This window comes from Taudactylus pleione, unplaced genomic scaffold, assembly GCF_031769625.1.
Source record: "Taudactylus pleione unplaced genomic scaffold, aTauple2 ptg002080l, whole genome shotgun sequence".
NCBI lineage: Eukaryota > Metazoa > Chordata > Amphibia > Anura > Myobatrachidae > Taudactylus > Taudactylus pleione.
The window spans coordinates 450,764-473,249 of NW_028286474.1; the positions used below are offsets into that span (position 1 = coordinate 450,764).

The 22,486-nt window shown below is 42.2% G+C and overlaps 1 protein-coding gene across 1 annotated transcript; it reads right to left on the minus strand.

The window, feature by feature from the left end:
• Nucleotides 1-3,488: 3,488 nt before the first annotated feature.
• On the minus strand, nt 3,489-22,021 carry LOC148435687 (uncharacterized). The gene is made up of 5 exons (XM_088465649.1): nt 21,944-22,021; nt 21,478-21,556; nt 21,260-21,357; nt 18,626-18,737; nt 3,489-6,673 (listed from the first exon to the last, which is right to left on the minus strand). Exons 2-5 carry the CDS (start codon nt 21,509-21,511, stop codon nt 5,523-5,525), a joined length of 1,395 nt encoding a protein of 464 aa, XP_088321775.1. The 5' UTR covers nt 21,512-21,556; nt 21,944-22,021; the 3' UTR covers nt 3,489-5,522.
• Between the last annotated feature and the right edge of the window lie 465 nt (nt 22,022-22,486).

Below are 22,486 nucleotides of genomic sequence, written 5' to 3' on the forward strand. Positions count from 1 at the left end.
CCGCGGGTATCGGGAGCGCGCATACCCACAGTATTCCAAAATTGGGCGCAAAGGTTTTTTCCTTGCTAAACCTCGCGCCCAATTGAATATGCCCCATAGAATTACATGTCTTCCTATGCAGGGGCAAGTAGCTCCATGTGTTAGGTGTCTGATTGTGGTGCATGAGGTTGTGACTTCAAGTCTAGGGCGTGACATGATAAGAAATGTATTCTATAGACACAGGGTGATGTAACTGAACGACAAGCGGCTATTACTGGTATCTCAAAAACTAAATGAATGAAGATGGTATGGGTTTGATGTTCAAATCCCTTGGTTGGAGTGTTCTGAAAATAAGTTTGCTCTAATATATATATATATATATATATATATATATATATATATATATATATATATATATATATTTATATCCAGAAAAAAACACTCACCCAAAACAGAAATCCAGGTGCCAGAGCCCAGTAATGAATGAGTTATATATATATATATATATATATATATATATATATATAGTCCAAAGTGTAGTTAGATTTTTTAAATTAATGCAGAGTCAGACCAGAGGTAGGAGGAGAACAGGAGAACAATCTATCAGCCATCCCTGCCTCTGAAGGCCTACTTTTATCAAACTACTGTGAGTAACATGACTCTCCACCTCATACACCTGCTGTCTCCATATCCAGGACAACACCTTTACTGAACTCCCTGCTTGGATATTGCATGGAGTACCCACTTTGCTCACTGCTCTTATTGATTTTTGTTTTTCAAAAACATCGCTGACTATATCGTTTACCCCCTCAGGTTCCCTCCACCTCTCCTGTTCCTCCATTTTCTTTCACCTTTCTCCCACCATGGTCCTAGTACCTCACCACAAAGCCCTACTCCCTTCCTGCTCTTCCTGTCACCTCTCCTCACCCCGACTCACGTCACACTAAAGTTTATTCCTGCCCATCACATGGAGCTTCCCTACTCTTGCTCAGGAACCCGCACCTTCACTACACTCTCCTCCAAATCAATGTCACCTCGACGCTATATCAACCCTGAAACTCAAAAACATCTCTCCTATTAATTTGGTTCCTCTCTACTGTATATCCAGCGTACAGTACCCAACCTGTATCTTACTATTTTCTATCTGTATATCCAGTGTACAGCACCCAACGTATTTCTACTTTTCTCCATCTGTATATCCAGTGTACAGTACCCAAACCTGCCTCTTATTATTCTCTATCTGTATGTCCAGTACCCAACCTGTTTCTACTATTCTCTATCTGTATAACTAGTGTATAATACAGACTCTTACTATTCTCTATCTGAATATCCAGTGTACAGTAGCCAGTCTGTTTATTATTCTCTATCTGTATATTAATTGTACAGTTTCCAACCTGCCTGTTTCTATTCTCTATCAATATATCCAGTGTACAGTACCCAGCCTGTTTGTGTCTAGTATCCTTTATCTGTATAGCCAGTGTACAGCACCAAGCCTGTTACCTCCTATTTTCTATCTGTATATTCCATGTACAGTAACCAGCTTGCCTCTTACTATTCTCTATCTGTATACTCAGTGTGCAGTACCCAGCCTTCATCTTACTACCTGTATGGTATACAGCCTGTCTTACTATTTTCTATCTGTATATTCCATATATAGCTCCCAGCCTGTCTCCTATCTGTATATCTAGTGTACATAACCCAGCCTGCACCTTACTATTCGCTATTTGTATGTAGAGTATCCAAGCTGCCTTAATATTTTCTATTTGTATATCCAGTGTACAACAGACAGTATTCTTCATACTATTCTCTGTATATCCCATGCACAGTACCCAACCTGTTTCTACTATTCTCTAGCTGTATATCCAGTGTACAGTACTCAGCCTGCCTATTTCTACTATCCTCTATGTGTATTTCCAGTGGACAGTACCCAGCCTGTCTCTTGCCATTTTCTATCTGTACATCCACTATACAGTACCCATCCTGCCTCTTACTATTCTCTATCTGCATATCCAATGTACAGTACCCAGGCTGCTTCTATTACATATCTGTATACCCAGTGTATAGTACCTAGCCTGTTTTAAGTCTCTATCTGTATATTCCATGTACATTACTCAGTCTGTCTCCTACTAGTCACTATCTGTATATCCAGTGTACAGTGCCCAACCTGCATCTTACTATTCACTATCTGTATGTACAGTATCCAACCTGCCTTACTATTATCAATCTGTATATCCAGTGTACAGTAGCCAGTCTGCTTCTTACTATTCTCTCTGTATATTCTGTGCACACTACCCAACCTGCCTGTTTCTACTATTCTCTATCAGTATATCCAGTGTAGAATACCCAAACTGCCTCTTATTATTCTCTATCTGTACAGTACACAACATGTCTGTTTCTACTATTGTCTGTGTATTTCCACTATCTGTATGTACAGTATCCAGCCTGCCTTACTATTCTCTATCAGTATATCCAGTGTATAGTACCTAGCCTGTCTCTTGCTATTTTCGATCAGTACATCTAGTGTACAGTACCCAACCTGCCTCTTACTATTCACTATCTGTATAACCAGTGTACACTACCCAACCTGACTCTTACTATTCTCTACATGAATATTCCATGCACAGTACCCAGCCTGTCTCTTACTCTTCTCTACTTGGATATTCCATGTACAGTACCCAGCCTTTCTTACTAGTATCTATCTGTATATTCTGTGAACAGTACCCAGACTGCATCTTACTAGTCGCCATCTGTATGTCCAGTATCCAGTCTGACTCTTACTGTTCTCTATCTGTATACCCAGTGTACAGTACATGGCCTGACTTGAATGTATATCCTGTGTACAGTACCCAGTCTGTCGTAATCTCTTATCTGTATATCCAGTGTACAGTACAGTGTGAATCTACTAGTCTCCATCTGTATGTCCAGTATCCAGTCTGCCTCTTACTATTCTGTATCTTTATACCCAGTGTACAGTACCCAGCCTACCTCTTACTATTCTGTATCTTTATACCCAGTGTACAGTACCCAGCCTGCTTCTTACTATTCTGTATCTTTATACCCAGTGTACAGTACCCAGCCTGCCTCTTTGAGTTACCTGTCTTGAGCGAAGATTCCTAGTTCTTATACAGTATATTGATCCAATTAGGCTACGTTACCAGAATGGACACCAGTAACAATTGGGCATCTTTATATCCTTTAACCTTCACAGATGCATCTTCACCAACAAGCTACCCATGTACCTATGTCATCAAACCATCTTCTCACTACTAAATATGAGTCCTAGACACATCTGAGCTCTACAATGGTAACTGTATCCATGTGTAATTCTTTCTACTGGGTATCGGGACTACAGCTTAAAAGAAAATCACTGAACACATTTACTGAATACAGTAAAGTTAAATATTTCATTTATTATTGGATATTTTTATATTGCCGCCATATTGAGCAGCACTTAATATTTTAATTGATTGTTGCTTAAGTTATCTTGAATAACGTAAAAACTCAATTTGCTCGGTAGTTATACATTTAATTATCTTATTTTCGTACAGACCACGGAATTACATGTCATGTCCAAATACGTACAGTACTGTTATTTCATCAACTTATTCACCATATAAAGAAACAAAAAGTTTAAATACAGGAAAAAAAATGTATCTAAACAATTCTATCAGCCACTATGGAAACTACAATATATGCATTATACACAAATACGATATACATCTTCATAAAACATAAACAGTAATGTACAGTACTGCAACTTGCATAGAAAGTGTGGCAACTATAGGACTTACATATATACTATTACATCACATCAACTAAAACACAATTGCCGGTGACACAGTGCAAGCAGCCATATTTGGGGGCAGTCTTTAGAACACAACCGATGAAGTCACTGACCAATGCTCATTATGTATTATATCATAAGTGATGGACTCGGAGCCTGACCGCTGTCAACTAGGCATGTGTCACTGTAGGTCCTGCCTGACCTTGACTTTCCCATCCCACAGTCCAACTCTAACTGCTGGGATCGCAGTCGTCGGGATTCCGGCACCAGGATTGCCATTGTGTGCGCCAAGATGCCGACTACATCCCATTAGAGTATGACCATAAATAATGGATAAGTGTCTCATATCCCACATCACAGGCCTCAAATAAATGCATATTTTTACGCCTCCTTATGCTTCGACGCGGTACAGCCAATGGAAGTGCCAGTATTTGCTGAGTATAGTAATATGTCCCATACGGAACCACAACAGAGACACGTGCACCCACCAACACATTTATCACCTGTGGGTGCTCCGCCCCAGCACTGATAATCGACAACTGTTTCCGATTGGCCGACTGCGTCTTGATCACTCTCAATTACCTTAAAGCTGTATTTCCCCCCGGGTTTCCAGTTATTTTACATGGTAATTGTGCCTTATTAATAACATTGCCCAGACACATTGTATCATGTTTATGTCACTTCATTAATGGGCTATATTTTAGAAATCATGTACAGCAACTTCAGTATTTATTGCAAACATTGTGAAGCCTGATCTACTGGCACCAACCTGGCGCATGTTCCACTCTTCTCCCCTGGCGTAAAACTGGAGCATGTTCCACCTGCTGTTTTGGCGCATAGGGCATGATTCAGGGATGGACGCAACTGCAGAAGCAGCTACGTCTTTTGGCACAGCTGCTACTGCTTCTTACGGTAATGCTGTGGTTGATTGGCATCGTATTGATACGTCCACCGGCTGGGACGCTATTCTGCCGATATGCGTACAAAAACGTCTTGGCTGGACTTACTGGAGAGTTTTAGCTCCCGGGTTAAGTGCTTAAAGCTATTTAATTATTGCCCACGATAAGCCCAGTGCCCAAATATATGTACCACCTACATAACATTGCGACTAGCCCTGGAGGCACTAGTTATTTCTGCTCACACTTCAGGAGGATCTGAGCATAAATCTTAATTCAGTGCACAGTACAGTACACTGGCAGCAATTAAATAGTTCCGAAAAACCCCGCAGTAAGTCCCGCAGCTGTACACACTGTAAGCTGGCAAGCAGGGCCCTCGTAAGACTCATTTAACATCCAAACATGTTTTCTTCCCGTGTACTCAATTGTAAAGTGCAATGGACTATGCGGTCACTATAAATAAAAAAAAATACAATTCAGCTATGCCTGTGGATAGTAACTAATGTGCAACTGGAGCTTTGGTTTACCATCCAGCGGTGTTACTCAGCAGGGCCCCCTGAACACGTGACATCACATCAAGGAGGGGGGCCTTCAGGATTGGGAAGTGCAACAGTGCCTAGAGCAACCAAAAGGCGCTCTAGGCAACTGTCCAACAGTGATACTGGCAGTGACGGTATCACCCATCAGGACCCTGCGCCCTGGGTAGCACCACACTCCAAGTTACTGCTCTATTGTTACTCTATACAGTGTGAAATTATACTTATGCATGTTTGTATCATTTACATTAATAAAATTAATCTTTTTGATATATTATATTTACTATACTTAGAATATGAAATGCACCATGTTTTATGTCTATCAGCTCATAGAAATTGCTTTTCTCTTGTGTGAATTTTCTGATGGTTAACAAGCTGTGATTTCCGTGTAAAACATTTCACACACTCCAAACACGAAAATGGTTTCTCCCCTGTGTGACTTCTTTCATGTATAACAAGATGTGATTTCCGTGTAAAACATTTCCCACACTCAGAACATGAAAATGGTTTCTCACCTGTGTGGCTTCTCTGATGTGAAAGAAGAGAAGATTTCTTTGTAAAACATTTCCCGCACTCGGAGCATGAAAATAGTTTTGCACCTGTGTGACCTATCTGATGTTCAACAAGAGCTGATTGGTATGTAAAACATTTCCCCGACTCGGAGTATGGAAATTGTTTCTCACCTGTGTGAGTTCTCTGATGCTCCACGAGAGCTGATTTGTATCTAAAACATTTCCCACACTCGGAGCATAGAAGTGGTCTCACATTTGTGTGACTTTTTTGATGTCTATAAAGAGAGGATTTGTCCATAAAACATTTCCCACACTCACAGCATAGGAAAGGACTCACTTCTGTGTGACTTTTTTGATGTCTAAAAAGAGTTGATTTCTCCGTGAAACATTTCCCACACTCAGAGCATGGAAATGGTTTCTTACCTGTGTGCGTTCTCTGATGTCTAATAAGATCTGATTTATGTGTAAAACATTTCCCACACTCAGAGCATGGAAATGGTTTCACACCTGTGTGAGATTTCTGATGTCTAACAAGATCTGATTTATATGTAAAACATTTCCCACACTCAGAACAAGGAAATGGTTTCTCACCTGTGTGACTTCTCTGATGTCTTACAAGATGTGATTTGTCTGTAAAACATTTCCCACACTCAGAACATGGAAATGGTTTCTCCCCTGTGTGACTTCTCTGATGTTTAACAAGAGATGATTTCTGTGCAAAATATTTCCCACACTCAGAACAGAGATAAACTGTATCATACGTAGGACCTGTACTGTGTGTAACATTGTCAGAGTTAATAGGAGAAGTTTCCTGTTGGATTGAAGGATCAGATGATGAATCTGGACGTGTATTTAGGGTAATGGGGGTTTCCCCTGTAGAATTTCGTACAATGTTTTTGTCTTCTATTTTAAAATCTGGAGGCAAAATTAGATATCGCGTCACTGTATGTCTCCTTTTGTGTCCATCTGCAGGAAATGAATACATTAATATTTTTTTTTCACATTGAGGAGCAAATATACGTACTATTAGTAAGTTCAACATATTTAGTGGTATAACTTAAATTTCCAATCTATAAATTTCCAAATATAAATGTGCATACACCAAATCTTAATCTGACTGTTGTAGGATTACACCTGCAATGATCCAGAAATTGAAAAATTAAAAAAAATTCATGATGCAAAAACACCATAAAATTAACTTAAACAGACATATACAGTCCTCACAATAGATGGCATAATATAGAGCATGTATTGTATTCCGTAGTCCAAACTATCAATTTTATAGAAGCAATCCAATGCTACAACAATAAACATTGTATCTCTTATATGAAAGGGACAAGGGGGTCTATCCAATTAGGTGCGAATTGCGAGGTGCGAGTTGCTATTTTCACTTCAAATTCGCATGGCGAATTCATTTTGCAATCCAATTAGCAACTCGCACTGATCAGTCTGACCGAATTCGCAACTTTCCACTTGCACATCCCTGAGTGTGAGAGATGGAAAGGAAAATCTTTATTTTAAGGTTAAAATGTCGGAACACTGTGCTAAACCCCTTGGACACCCCCCCCCTCCCCCTAATGACTAATTAGGCAATTGGAAGTTTCCAATTAGCTTAATGAGTCCAATAATGACATAATTTTAGGAGTTTAAAAACAAATTGTCCTCAAATTACCACAAAATCAACTTTTTCATTAGTTTAGGCACCCCAAATTTAATTAACAATAATTTTTTTTAGTTGAAAGATTGTTTTTATCATATTTTTTTAATTTTTCAAAGTGCCCTCAAAGTACCCCAAAATGTTTTGTTTCATTCGTTTGAGATTTGACATAATTTAAAAACCTACAGTACCTTCCTAATGCCCACAAACAGCCTTCTATGAGGTCCTGCTAACGAAATTGTCCATTTTGGGGGGTCCAGGATGGTCTCCCCACATATTCATGCATTTCTCGTAAATCTCATTTGGCAGTCAATTCGCACCCATGTGCTGCGAGTAGTGCAAATAGGCATTTTTAATTGGATTGGAGAATTCTCGGGAGCGCGCTTTGCTGCGAAGTGTGCGAGTTTCAAGAAACAAACTTGCTACTCGCCTTTCGCTCCTAATTGGATTGACCCCAAGGTTTGAACAATGAAGAGAGTGACAATAAAATCTGTGATGTTATTCCGTAGATATGTAAATGGTTGTAGAAACAGTCTGGTGAAAAGACCTTAAGATTACAAGCGTGTTTCAGCTACAAGCTATGCTATGAATAAGTTATGGAGCATAACTGGTGCTCTCGCATAGGATGAAACTGCAGCCAGCTAGTCTCTATCTAGCAAGATCTTATCTCAAGCTTTTAAGTAGGAAATAAATTCTGCACAGGAGCTGGCCGTGGGAGCTGCAGCCAATAGGAGCTGGCCATGGCTCCGATAGGAGACGTCCCTGCGATGTGTAAAGTGACCCGGCCGCGGTTCAGCGCATGAGAAATCATCGGACGGTGCAGGTGCGAGCAGCCATTGCGTTACTAAACCCTCAAAGAAAATCCTAAAATAACCCAATCAGGCACTAAAAATGAAGTGAGAAATGGGAAAAGTTATGGTCTTAATAAAATAAAAAATAATAATTTTTAATATATAAACCCTGCTGACCAGGGGCAGCTCCAATCAGAGGGTTACTGCAAACCCATAAATTAGAGATCTACCCAAAGAGAAGAAAACATGAAGCGCTGTCTGAGAGACATGTAATATTACATACAATACATATAAAACACACGACCGACGCTACAAAAACAATAACTAAAATATAATTGCTGTAAATACTATCACCCATATACACCTGAATCACTGGTTGACATTATTAAAACTCCTCGCAGAGCCGATCTAAATATTCTAAATGACCTCTGCTGTGTATGACAAATAAAAGGATTCCATTTAGCGTTCCCGCTTATCAGTTTTAGCAGGGCGCCGTGCCCTGCCCTATTTCTAAAGGGCAAAAAGCACCTTGCCCTCCGATGCGCGCCCCGCTGAAACAGCCTGCGGGTTCTGTCCCCACCCGTGGGTGGGGAAAACTGCGGTGTAGCAGTCACCGCCGGTGAATGGATGCCGGGCGCATTCACACTGATAGGAGCGCTTGGGGGCAGCCCGGTATGTCCGTAAGTGCCAGGCATGCCCCCAAGAGTGATGGAAAGGGGACGTGTATTAAAGACACGCCCCCTTTTTCTTGGCCACATCCCCTTTTCCGGGAGCACGCAGATGTGCCCTTTCTCTAGGTCTGGCGGGCTGCCCAGCGCCGGACCTAGAGAGAACACTATCATTCCAATGTATTTAACCAGCCAGCTTCACAACTGGAATTCTGGATCCATTATTCACACAGCTGAAATCCGCCAGCCATGTTCGAGCACACGTCACACCGATGGCACGTTGTTTCCTACCTTATAAGCTTTATAACCATCCTTGGACCAAGCAGAGTCTTTCTAATTAGCACTCAAAGATTTCTACGTGCTTAGTAAAAGTCTCTGCCGTTTCCCTGCTACTGGTGATCCCTATTGTAGCAGCTTACAAGAATACAGTGAAAGTCTCTCCAACTTATTGAGATTAAAATTGAATATGGTTCTTCCGAAACTAGACAGCTATGCAACAGATCCGTTCCTGCTCAACGCTTTTACCACTGTCAGCAGAAGAATGAACGGAATCCCCACTCACCCGTTTAAATGGTTCGGGAAAAACACGACTCCATCGGTGCATGTGCACAGTGGTGCGTTCCACACCTCCATTTGGTTTCAATGAGCGCGGCAGGTTCGATAGAGTCGAGATCCCTGTTTAGTTACATTGTTGCCGCATACGTACCAATAGAGTACGCGGTAAATGTTTATGATATAATATATCTTGACCATCCTTATCATATTCTTCTATGTACCTCCTTGTAGCATACTATCAATGCATTTGTACCATTCCCAGTTATAAATGTCATATTATTTTCCCAGTTATAAATGGGTTACTAGGGATACCATTATTAACATTTTAATACAACAATAAATCACTAATTTAATGCCCAAACCCCACCCCTCACACTTTATATATTTAATACAGGATGTCTTTAACTCTTATATCAATAGCTACTATCTTAATCTGTTCCACTATAACTAATTAATCTGTTCCCCCTCTCTACTGACTCATGTCTCCAACTGTCTCTCTGCTATCTCTTCCTGGATGTCCCAGCGACTTCTTAAACTTAATATGTCCAAGACTGAGCTGATAATTTTCCCACCCCCCTACATAACCTCACTTCCCACCATTTCTTTATCTATTGATGGCATAACTATCTCCTCTGTCCCCAAGGTGCGCTGTCTTGGAGTTATCCTGGACTCATCCCTCTCATTCAAACCACATATCCAGAATCTCTCACAGTCCTGTCGTTTTCATATCAAAAATATTTCCAGGATCAGATCAGACCCTATCTCAGCCAGGATGCTACTAAAACAGTCATACACTCACTGGTCATCTCCAGATTGGACTACTGTAACCTCCTCCTATCTGGCCTCCCCAACTCCCATCTCTCTCCTCTCCAGTCTGTCCTCAATGCTGCTGCTCGGCTCCTCTTCCTCTCCAAACGCTATACATCTGCCTCCCCTCTCCTACAAGCTCTACACTGGCTCCCCTTCCCTTTCAGAACCCAATTTAAGGTTCTCACGCTCGCTTACAAAGCCCTCACTCAATCTGCTCTCATTTACATCTCTGATCTCATCTCCCTTCACTCTCCTGTCCGCTCTCTTTGCTCACTTAATACACGTCGCCTCTCATGCCAGCTGATTACTTCCTCCCACTCCCGCCTCCAAGATTTTGCCCGTGCTCCTCCCCGCCTTTGGAACTCTCTCCCTCTCCCCATCAGACTCTCCACCTCTTTACAATCCTTCAAAGAGGGCTCTCAAGACCCAATACTTCATCAAAGCCTTCAAGCTCTCATCCTAACTTGCTGCTACATGCTCCTTCCTCCCCATCTACCCCATCTGTGTCACACTTGTTCGTCTGCCCCTCCCTTTTAGAATGTAAGCTCTTAAGAGCAGGGCCCTCTACCCTCTTGTGCTTCTACTTACATTACTTTCATCTACTTCTTACTCCCCACCAGGGAACCTAACACTTAGTTGCTTATGCTCGGCTGCTTATGTGGGTGTTATGGTCGCTAATGTAGCAATGTATATTATCCATGTCCCTGTCCTGCATTGTATTGTATATTGTATTGTAAGTCCTACGTCACTTATTTGTTATCTACTTTGTAAGGTGCAGCGGAATACATGTGGCGTCATATAAATAAATGATAATAATAATTAAATAACCATAAATAAAATGCTAAATAAATGGAAAAAACTATAAATTGTCACCTATTCTATTCAAACCACCAATAGAACAGATTATAACATTTACAAACCAATTATATCCCTTAAATTCCCCGCATACATACATATATTTAGTAATGATAATTATATATGGTTTAATTCTATCGTGTCATTCAGGGCCATTAGAGCATGAGGGTCTAGTGTTCATTCTAGCACCCTGCACCTGTCACAACCCGTGCAATTCCTCTTTCCTGTCTGGTGGTGTCGCTCTCGGCTCTGGTGCTTCTAGCACACTCAGCTGATGCAACAACCTTCTGATATACAGACCAGAGTGTGCTAGAAGCACCAGAGCAGAGAGTGACACCCCAGGCAGGAAAGAGGAACTGCACAGGTTGTGACTGGTAGAATGAAGACTAATGCTGCATACACACGGAACAACTTGAACAACCATAGATATCGTTGATAGATTTCCCGCCAACTTTCTGTAGTGCAGGTCAAACGATTTTGGGTGTACACACTGATAGATATCTATGATAGATTTTGGTTGTACACACTGATAGATATCTATGATAGACATTGGGTGTACACACTGATAGATATCTATGATAGATATTGGGTGTACACACTGATCGATATCTATGATAGACATTGGGTGTACACACTGATAGATATCTATGATAGACATTGGGTGTACACACTGATAGATATCTATGATAGACATTGGGTGTACACACTAATAGATATCTATGATAGACATTGGGTGTACACACTAATAGATATCTATGATAGACATTGGGTGTACACACTAAGAGATATCTATGATAGACATTGGTTGTACACACTGATAGATATCTATGATAGATATTGGGTGTACACACTGATAGATATCTATGATAGATTTTGGTTGTACACACTGATAGATATCTATGATAGATATTGGGTGTACACACTGATAGATATCTATGATAGACATTGGGTGTACACACTGATAGATATCTATGATAGACATTGGTTGTACACACTGATAGATATCTATGATAGACATTGGGTGTACACACTGATAGATATCTATGATAGACATTGGGTGTACACACTGATAGATATCTATGATAGACATTGGGTGTACACACTGATCGATATCTATGATAGACATTGGGTGTACACACTAATAGATATCTATGATAGACTTTGGGTGTACACACTGATAGATATATATGATAGACATTGGGTGTACACACTGATCGATATCTATGATAGACTTTGGGTGTACACACTGATAGATATCTATGATAGACATTGGGTGTACACACTGATCGATATCTATGATAGACTTTGGGTGTACACACTGATAGATATCTATGATAGACATTGGGTGTACACACTGATCGATATCTATGATAGACATTGGGTGTACACACTGATAGATATCTATGATAGACATTGGGTGTACACACTAATAGATATCTATGATAGACATTGGGTGTACACACTAATAGATATCTATGATAGACATTGGGTGTACACACTAAGAGATATCTATGATAGACATTGGTTGTACACACTGATAGATATCTATGATAGATATTGGGTGTACACACTGATAGATATCTATGATAGATTTTGGTTGTACACACTGATAGATATCTATGATAGATATTGGGTGTACACACTGATAGATATCTATGATAGACATTGGGTGTACACACTGATAGATATCTATGATAGACATTGGGTGTACACACTGATCGATATCTATGATAGACATTGGGTGTACACACTGATCGATATCTATGATAGACATTGGGTGTACACACTAATAGATATCTATGATAGACATTGGGTGTACACACTGATCGATATCTATGATAGACATTGGGTGTACACACTGATAGATATCTATGATAGACATTGGGTGTACACACTGATAGAGATCTATGATAGACATATCAGTGAAGCTATCTTTTTACAGCAAATCTTTACAAAATCGTCCAAGTTGGCCTGCATGCATGAAAGACCATAGATATCGTTATCGTTCATGCGGGAACGAGCATTGTTGGTCTTTGTCAGGTTGGTGACTGCAAAAAAGTGAATGATATGAGCGTTATCGTTCAAATCGCTCATAAAAGTCGTAAAGTGTGTACGTCCCATAAGGGTCCGTAGATGAAAGCCCCAAAATGCCTCATGTTTACGGAGTATATTAAATCTATGTAATTTTTAACTGTTCAATGACCTTCACAGTAACATTCTCAAAGGCACCCTCTTCTGACCATGAAGAACATGTTCGGAAAGACTGTGTTTTTGTTCTATTAAGACTTAGGGCCATATTCAATTTGAGGCGAAATGTCGTAATCGGTGAAAATTTATCGCCGACGACGTCTTTTTCGCCTATTTTCATTATCCCCGTATTCAATTACATTGACTTTTCGCCGGGGCGAAAAGACAATGTAAAAAAACGGGGATAAATATTCACCTGCCTTTAGCTGGCGAAAAAAAAATGCAGAATTGGGGTTTAGGGGTGCAGGCTTAAAAAAATTAGCCTGCACCCTTGGGAATGGTCCCTTAAAACGATCAGTGTCAATAAATAATTAAAAAAAAAAAAAAAATCGGGACACCCCAATTTTTTTTTTACAATTTTGGGGTGAAAAAAAAAATAGGAAAAACCACTTCTAAAATAGTTAAATAGATTTCAGAGGGGGTTGGAAGTATGCGGCAGGTGTTTTCTTCAATGCGGGTGACAGCGGCAGGTGCATTTTTGCAGAATTTAAAAAAATCATTTTAGGGACTTAAAAATATGCTTACCCCCATTTTCATGTACCCCAAATTTGATGGGACCATTTTTAAAAACGAAAAAAAAAACAACAATGTGTTCTTCTGCATCACTTCTTCAATGTCGGGAAAAAACACCTGCTGCGGGTAATACAAACCCCAACTTCCTTCAGCTGGCGAAAATAGGGGTACCCATAGTGATCCCCCATGTCTGGACATCTTTAGGGGGGTCCCAGGCACATTTCACGAAAATTCTCGTTTTGTTTGTAGATGGTGCAATAAGTTAATTGAAAAAAACGGGGACAAATTTTCACTTTGTTAGCAGGTGAAAAAAAGTGCAGAATTGGGGTTTAGGGGTGCAGGCTTTAAAAAAAATAGCCTGCACCCTTGGGAATGGCCCCTTAAAACAAAATGTGCAAAAAAAATGTAAAAAAAATAAATAAAAAAAAATCGGGCAATTTGTTCAAACAACAGTTTTTGTCCATTTTCCGGCGTTTGGGAGCAAATTGCTGATTGTCAGTTACTCCCATACGTTACCAGATTTTCATTCCAACCAATCAACTAGTTGGATGGTTGGACAGAAAATCTTTATGTGTGTATGCAGCTTTAGGGGTTTATTTACTAAGCCTTGGAGATAAAGTGCCAGCCAATCAGCTCCTAACTGCCATGTTACAGGCAGTGTTTGAAAAATTGCAGTTAGGAGCTGATTAGTTGGTACTTTATCTCCGTCCAAGGCTTAGTACATAGACCCCCCTATTTCTCTTGGGTTTCATAAACCTACCGCACCTATAAAAACCCGCCGGCCTGTGAGCCAGCCATGTGGGAATTTGAATACTGCCCCCCTGGTACTTGGGTCGTCAATAAGACTAAATTTAAATTTATCTGATTTACGGATAATGACCTTATATCTGTGTTCACTATGGGGATTGAATTAGTCTAACTCAGGGATGGGGAACCTCAGGCCCGGGGGCCGTATAAGGCCCCCGGACTCATTTGGTCTGGCCCTCTGAGCTTTTCTCTGCTAGCCTCATCTGGCTAGTAGGGTGCCTATAATGGCATCCTGCAGCCAGAATCTATGCAGCAGAGCCGCCTGGAGCGTCCTTAGGACCCTTCCCTTCAGACAGTCACACCGCTGCCCTTACAGCTCCCCGGAGCATCCTCAGGATGCTCCAGGCATTGCTGTAATCACTGGCGATTGTGGCCCCGTCTCCGTGTGACATCACACAGAGGGGGCGTGGCCTGCACCGGGCCCACAAATAATGTTATATATATAAAAATGTCCCTCGGCAGAAAAAAGGTTCCCCACCCCTGATCTAACTGCAACAGCGAGAAATTATTTGTAATGATATTATTTATTTTCTATGCATAGGAGTTACACTGAGTCACATATAGGACAGAGCCATCCTCATTTTGTCACTACTGTTTGGTTACATGTTTAATGATATTTCAATGGACTTCCCCTATCTACATCCATAACTCCTATAACGGCTCTCTCTGCACTACACCTAGGATATCCCTGCTGGAGAAAATGATGGATATAAAACCACAGCTTGTTTTTCAAATGCCTCCAGGTTTAATCCTAATAAATTGTCCTTTTGCTACATTGTGACGCCATAGCTTATTAATGCAGGGATGGGCAATAGGTCCCCCCCCCCTTGCAATAGTTTTAGCATGGCCAAATAGCAAAACTGTAGCAGGGCATGCTGGGATGAGTAGTTCTGCAACAGCTGGGGGGGGGGGGGGGGCACTTATTAAGTTTGAGAGGCTGTCACTGTACCCTTGAAAGGTGCGTTAACCACCTGCCTGGCGTGGACCCATCGTTTGCGATCACGCCAGGCTGTGCATTCGCTGACATAGTCGCAAACGATGTGACCTGTCAGCGATGCACAGTGAGCGGCTGCTGGAGAATAATCTTCCAGCTGCCGCCACTAGCAGAGGGATCTCCCGGCCCCTCTGCATCCTTGCACCCTCCCCCACTGTGACTGCTGATTGGTCAGTACGGCAGGACCCCCTACTCGGCGGCTGCAGAGAGGAGCAGTCGCTGGGAAAATGTAAATGAACACCCCTCAGCCCCCCTGTATGTACCTGGAAGCTGCTCAAAGTCGCAATGGTCCGAACATCGATAGACCGACATATCAATGACCGGTACAGTAAAAAAAAAAAAAAACAATGGTAATATTAATTATTCATTTATTATGGTTATTATAGCGCCGGCCATGTGTTTTATATGTATTGTATGTAATATTTCAGGTCACTGTCTGTCAGACAGCTCTTCACATTCTGCTCTCATTGTGTAACTGTTGCCAAGTACAGCCCATAGGCTACAATGGTCGATGCCATGTGGAGGAGGCGTCAGCTGCCGGGGCCGAGCCCTCGGGTGGAAATTGGGCATTGGGGCTGCTTCTGCGACTGAAAACTGGTGGCGGCAGCAGATATCTCTGCAATCCCCAAAGCGTACGTCAGGGTGGTACTTAGTATTTCTGGTTATTTTTGGTGGATATCCCACAAAGATTATTATAAAAGTATGGCTTGTTCACTATGGGCTTTGTGCACAGACAAATCGTATTACATGTAGGATCATGGAGGCGTTAAACATGCATGTGGGGAGGTCTGATGCTATGTGAGGGGGATCAGATGGGCATATTTGGGCTAAAAGGGGAGATCTGAAAGGATATGGGGATGTCTGATGCTACGTGGGATAATCAGATGGACATTTTAGGGGAATGTGGGGGGGGGAATCTGAAAGGATATGGGGGGTCTGATGGGCATTTTTTGAGAATGTGGCGAGATCTGAAAGGATATGAGGAGGTCTGATGCTATGTGGGAGGATCAGATGGGCATATTTGGGCTATAAGGGGAGATTTGAAAGGATATGGGGAGGTCTAATGCTATGTGGGAGGATCAGATGGGCATATTTGGGCTATAAGGGGAGATTTGAAAGGATATGGGGAGGTCTGATGCTATGTGGGAGGCATCAGATGGATATTTTATGGAAATGTGGGGAGATCTGAAAGGATATGGGGAGGTATGATACTATATGGGGTGGATCAGGTGGGGAGATCTGGAAAGATATTGGGAAGTCTAATGCTATGTAAGGGGGGATCAGATGGACATTTTGGGAATAGGTGGGGAGATTTGAAAGGATATGGGAAGGTCTGAAGTTATGTGGGAGGGCTCAGATAGACATATTATGGCAATGTGGGGGGGGGATCTGAAAGGCTATGGGGTTGATGCTATGTGGGAGGGATCCGATGGGCATTTGGGGGGTGGGGGGGGAGATCTGAAAGGAAATGGGGAGGTCTGATGCTATGTGGGGGGATCAGATGGGCATTTTAGGGGTATGTGGGGAGATCTGAAAGGAAATGTGGAGGTCTGATGCTATGAGGTCTGATTATGTATTTAGCATAAGTACTGAGGATATTCTCAGTTGATTAGCAGCTTCTGGATCTGCATTTATTTGTTAATTTTGTTAAATGAAATTAAGATTATATCACTATCTATTGATATGAATTGATGGCTTACATATTTCGCCACTTATATATCTGGAAGCGATCGGTATGGAATACCGCTGGACGTATGTAATCCCGATGGCGGAAGACCGGCAGTGAAGTTCCTGACAGGTAAGTATTAAAAACTATTTACTAACCTAACTCCCCCCCCCCAACCCTCCCTTAGAGGTGCCTAACCCTAACCTCCCCCTCAAGTGCCTAACACTAACCCCCACTGTAAGAGCCTAAACCTAACCCCCCCTTCCCCGAAGCCTAAACTTAAGTCTCCCGTGGGGTGCCTAATACTAACCTCCCCCCGAGGGTTGCCTAACCCCAACCCCCCTTCCTCCAGCCTAACCCTAACCCTCCCGGGGGGGTGCCTAACCCTAAATCCCTGGGGGGGGCCCAGGTGTTTGCTTCCTTTGTGTTTTGAATTTTAATGTAAAGATTAAAGTTGTGCCCCCACGCAAAAAATTGTTTCTTTCTCTCTGGTTCTAAAGGTTAATCTATAAACTCTAGGGGAGCACCGCCGGGTCATTTATATTATTTCAATGAATGGTGGTTTAGGATCTTTCCTTGTAATAACACTTACTGACTTCAACGCTCTGGCTAACATATTATAGTTATTGTTACCAGTGCAGAGACACTCAACCCGAAAGTGCTATGTAAGGGGGATTAGATGGGCATTTTAGGGGTATGTAAAGAAGTCTGAGGGGCTTATGGGTGGTCTACTGCTGTGTGGGTGGATCAGATGGGCATTTTAGGGGTATATGGGAATATATGACAGGATATGGGGAGGTCTGATGCTATGTGGGGGGATCAGATGGGCATATTTGGGGTATATGGGGAGGTCTGATGCTATGTGGGGGGATCAGATGGGCATATTTGGGGTATATGGGAATATCTGAAATGATATGGAGAGGTCTGATGCTATGTGAGGGGATCAGATGGTATGTGGGGAGGTCTAAGGGGTTTATGGGGAGCTCAAAAGCATAAACCAGAAGCAGTTAAATTGGACCCCAAATTTTTTAAATGATTGTTCCCCAGGACCCCAATAATATTGGACTCCGTGCGATCACTGATGACATACGTGATTGTAGTGCTAGTGCACAGATTGCCTCGAGTGGTGGAAGGGAATTAATTTCTGCACAATGAGCGACTGCTGCACTCATCACGGTAGAATATGACAGAGCAACACTGCATTTCCCTGAGCAAATCTATGGGGTGCGAGGGAAATTGGTGCTAGAGTTTGGACTGTCCTTATGGCGTTCAGACGGCACTTTGTACACAGAGTAACCTATATACAAACGAGGAACATGTGTGACTATTCTGTGTATTTAGTGTTTATTACTCACCTGTGCGGCTATATGTTGGGATTTCCTCCTCCTTACACTGCTGATAACCCCTCACATATGTCTCTTCTTTTCCCTTTATATCTTCTACTTTAATATTAGTCACATCTTCACCCTAAAAATCCACAAGAATAGTAAAATAACACATCAGTCTTGAAAGAGAATGCACTAAAGCCACAAACTGGTGGTGAAACGCGTCAGTACAAACTGGTGGTGAAACGCGTCAGTCCAGATTTCCTTACAGCCAATGTAAGCTTAATTAGCACAGTCTGCACTCTTATTGCTAAATTATACTTTACCACCATTTATCTATACTTCTATTTATTTCATTTAGATTTTTTTTCTGGTGTCCTCCACCTATCCCTTTACCTGCTTGTCATATTACTACTCCAACCTCACTGTCGTACACATAATCTGCACTTATCCATGTGTGTCCTTATCCTGCACATTATACTCCATTGCCCTTAATGATGCATATTGCATACAATCATCACAGTATAATTCCCAGCAATCTCTCTATCCCACCAGATACACTGTCTCAGCTTTCCAATATCACCACTCCCTCATACAGAGTAACAGCACCATTCCCCCATCTGCCCTCCAACAGTTCTTTTCATTTATTCATTTACTATAGCCACTAACTATATACACAGTGTTATTACCCATATATATTCCCATCTCCATCCACTTATTACACATTATACTTATCATCCCTCCAGCCACTTACTATATACACAGTGTTATTACCCATGTAATCCCATCTCCATCCACTATTACATATTATACTTATCCCTCCAGCCACTTACTATATACAGTGTTATTGCCATTATATAATCCCATCTCCATCCACTTATTACACATTATACTTATCATCCCTCCAGCCACTTACTATATACACAGTGTTATTACCCATATATTCCCATCTCCATCCACTATTACATATTATACTTATCCCTCCAGCCACTTACTATATACAGTGTTATTGCCATTATATAATCCCATCTCCATCCACTTATTACACATTATACTTATCATCCCTCCAGCCACTTACTATATACACAGTGTTATTACCCATATATTCCCATCTCCATCCACTTATTACATATTATACTTATCATCCCTCCAGCCACTTACTATATACACAGTGTTATTGCCCATATAATCCCATCTCCATCCACTTATTACATATTATACTTATCATCCCTCCAGCCACTTACTATATACACAGTGTTATTGCCCATATAATCCCATCTCCATCCACTTATTACATATTATACTTATCATCCCTCCAGCCACTTACTATATACACAGTGTTATTGCCCATGTAATCCCATCTCCATCCACTATTACATATTATACTTATCCCTCCAGCCACTTACTATATACACAGTGTTATTGCCATTATATAATCCCATCTCCATCCACGTATTACATATTATACTTATCCCTCCAGCCACTTACTATATACACAGTGTTATTACCCATATATTCCCCTCTCCATCCACTTGTTACATATTATACTTATCATCTCTCCAGCCACTTACTATATACACAGTGTTATTGCCCATATATTCCCCTCTCCATCCACTAATTACATATATCTAGTGTTCATTCTAGCACCCTGCACCTGTCACAACCCATGCAGTTCCCTTTCCTGCCTGGGGTGTCGCTCTCTGCTATGGTACTTCTAGCACACAAATTGCTTATTCTCAGCAGTTTGTTGCATCAGCAGAGTGTGCTAGAAGCACTAGAGCAGAGAACTACACCCCAGGCAGGAAAGAGAAACCACACGGGTTGTGACAGGTGCAGGGTGCTAGAACAAACATTACTTATCTCTCTCTAGCCACTTACGACTCATGAGGGCGAGTCAAAAAGTATTCACACTCCAGTTATATTAAAACTTCTGTTGGCCACACTGTCTTATCAACGCTTTCCGTACTAGGTTACGGTTTCCCCCCAGTCACTGCTGTGCAAGGACGCGATTTTTGTGATCTGAGGGTGTGTCTGGTGCCGATATTTATCAAAGACTTTGTGCACAGTATGGAGAAAGTGTTTTGTCGCAAAGAAGTGTATGAATGGACAGAGAAGTTCAAACTCATTAGAACATGGAGCGTGCACTGATTCTGTTGGATAGACAAGTGACAGTGGACTATGCTGCAAATCATTTTCAGAGGATGAAGATTCACATCTGATGAAGAGGTGAAGACAGCGGTGCATTTGTGGCTCGCAAGTCAGCCTAAAACATTTTTTAATGAGGGAATATGAAAGCTTGTTGACAGATGGACAACGTATATTGAAATGCAGGGAGATTATTTTGAAAAATAATGTATTTGTCTTTTCGGAAAGTTGATTAAAATAAATTCTACAACCAGAGTGCGGATAATTTTAGATTCACCCTCGTACATTGTTATTGCCCATATATTCCCCTCACCCGACTCTCTCCATCCTCTAAATACATATTATACTTATCATTCTTCCAACAATTCACTAGTTCCTGCTAGGCTGTTTCAGCGGGGTGCCGCTCCCTGCCCGAATTAAAGTTTCTAAAATGCACTTTGTGGCGGCTCCCTGCTAAACAGCCGTCCCCACCCGCGGGGAGTGGGTGGGGACGGCTACCTACCTAATGCTCCCACCTACCTGATGCTCCTGTGGGGTCCTGTGATTCTCCTCTGTACAATCCTGTGAATACAGAGGACGGGGACATCTCTCTGGGGTATTTCTGTTACTGGGTCCATCTGTAGGAGACACACAGTGACGTATACATTGTGTATATATGTGATTATTAGATGATGTGTATATATAGGGGTCCCCCATACCTGCTCTCCCCTGTACGATAAATGAGAGTCTCCTCTTACCCAGTGATGGGAGGGGCCGGTGATTCTCCATCATCAGGTCCTTGTACAGATCCTTGTGTTCCTCTATATACTCCCCCTCCTGCATGGAGACATAGACAGTGACATCCTGACACCTTATAGGAACCTGACACACACAATGATACAGTCATCACCCAGACACATCCCCTGGTGTTACTGTATAATGTCCCATTCCCAGCAGTCACCTCTCCAGTCATCACCCAGACACATCCCCTGGTGTTACTGTATAATGTCCATTCCCAGCAGTCACCTCTCCAGTCATCACCCAGACACATCCCCTGGTGTTACTGTATAATGTCCCATTCCCAGCAGTCACCTCTCCAGTCATCACCCAGACACATCCCCTGGTGTTACTGTATAATGTCCCATTCCCAGCAGTCACCTCTCCAGTCATCACCCAGACACATCCCCTGGTGTTACTGTATAATGTCCCATTCCCAGCAGTCACCTCTCCAGTCAGCAGCTGAATGATCTTGTTGGTGAGTTCCAGGATCTTCTGGTCATTGTGTCTCTCATGTATCACTGAGTGAGGTGGAGGCACCGTGATGGGGCTCTGGGTCCTGCTCAGTCCTCCTGACACACGGGGACGGCTGCTGGGTGTCTCACACTCACCGGATGTCTTCCTAACTACTGTATAACCCTGTGTATTGGAGGAGACATAAATAAAAAGGTAAATAGGGATGAGAGGTGAGAAAATAACACGGGGCTCAGGGGTGGGAGGGGAGAGGACACCAAGGGGCACAGGAGTGGGAGGGGACAACAAGGGGCAGAGGGGAGGAAAACAAGGAGCACAGGGGAGGGAGAGGACTAAAGGGGGCAGAGGGGATGGAATAAAGAGGGACACAGGGGTAGGAGGTTTGGGAACAAAAGGGAACACAGGGGTGGGAACAACAGGGGGCAAGGGAAGAGTGTGGGAAGGAAGAGGACAACATGGGACGCAGGGGTGGGAGGGGAGGAAAAAACAGGGGGCAGAGGGGTGGGAACAACAGGG

What these genes read in the sequence shown, in the direction of transcription:
- LOC148435687 (XM_088465649.1), bottom strand. Translation starts at nt 21,511, where the DNA reads ATGATGGAGAATCACCGGCCCCTCCCATCACTGG. An exon ending in CCGGCCCCTCCCATCACTGG is followed by an intron (nt 21,358 to 21,477) that starts GTAAGAGGAGAC and finishes TGTCTCCTACAG; the next exon opens with ATGGACCCAGTAACAGAAAT. An exon ending in GGACCCCACAGGAGCATCAG is followed by an intron (nt 18,738 to 21,259) that starts GTAGGTGGGAGC and finishes GTGGATTTTTAG; the next exon opens with GGTGAAGATGTGACTAATAT.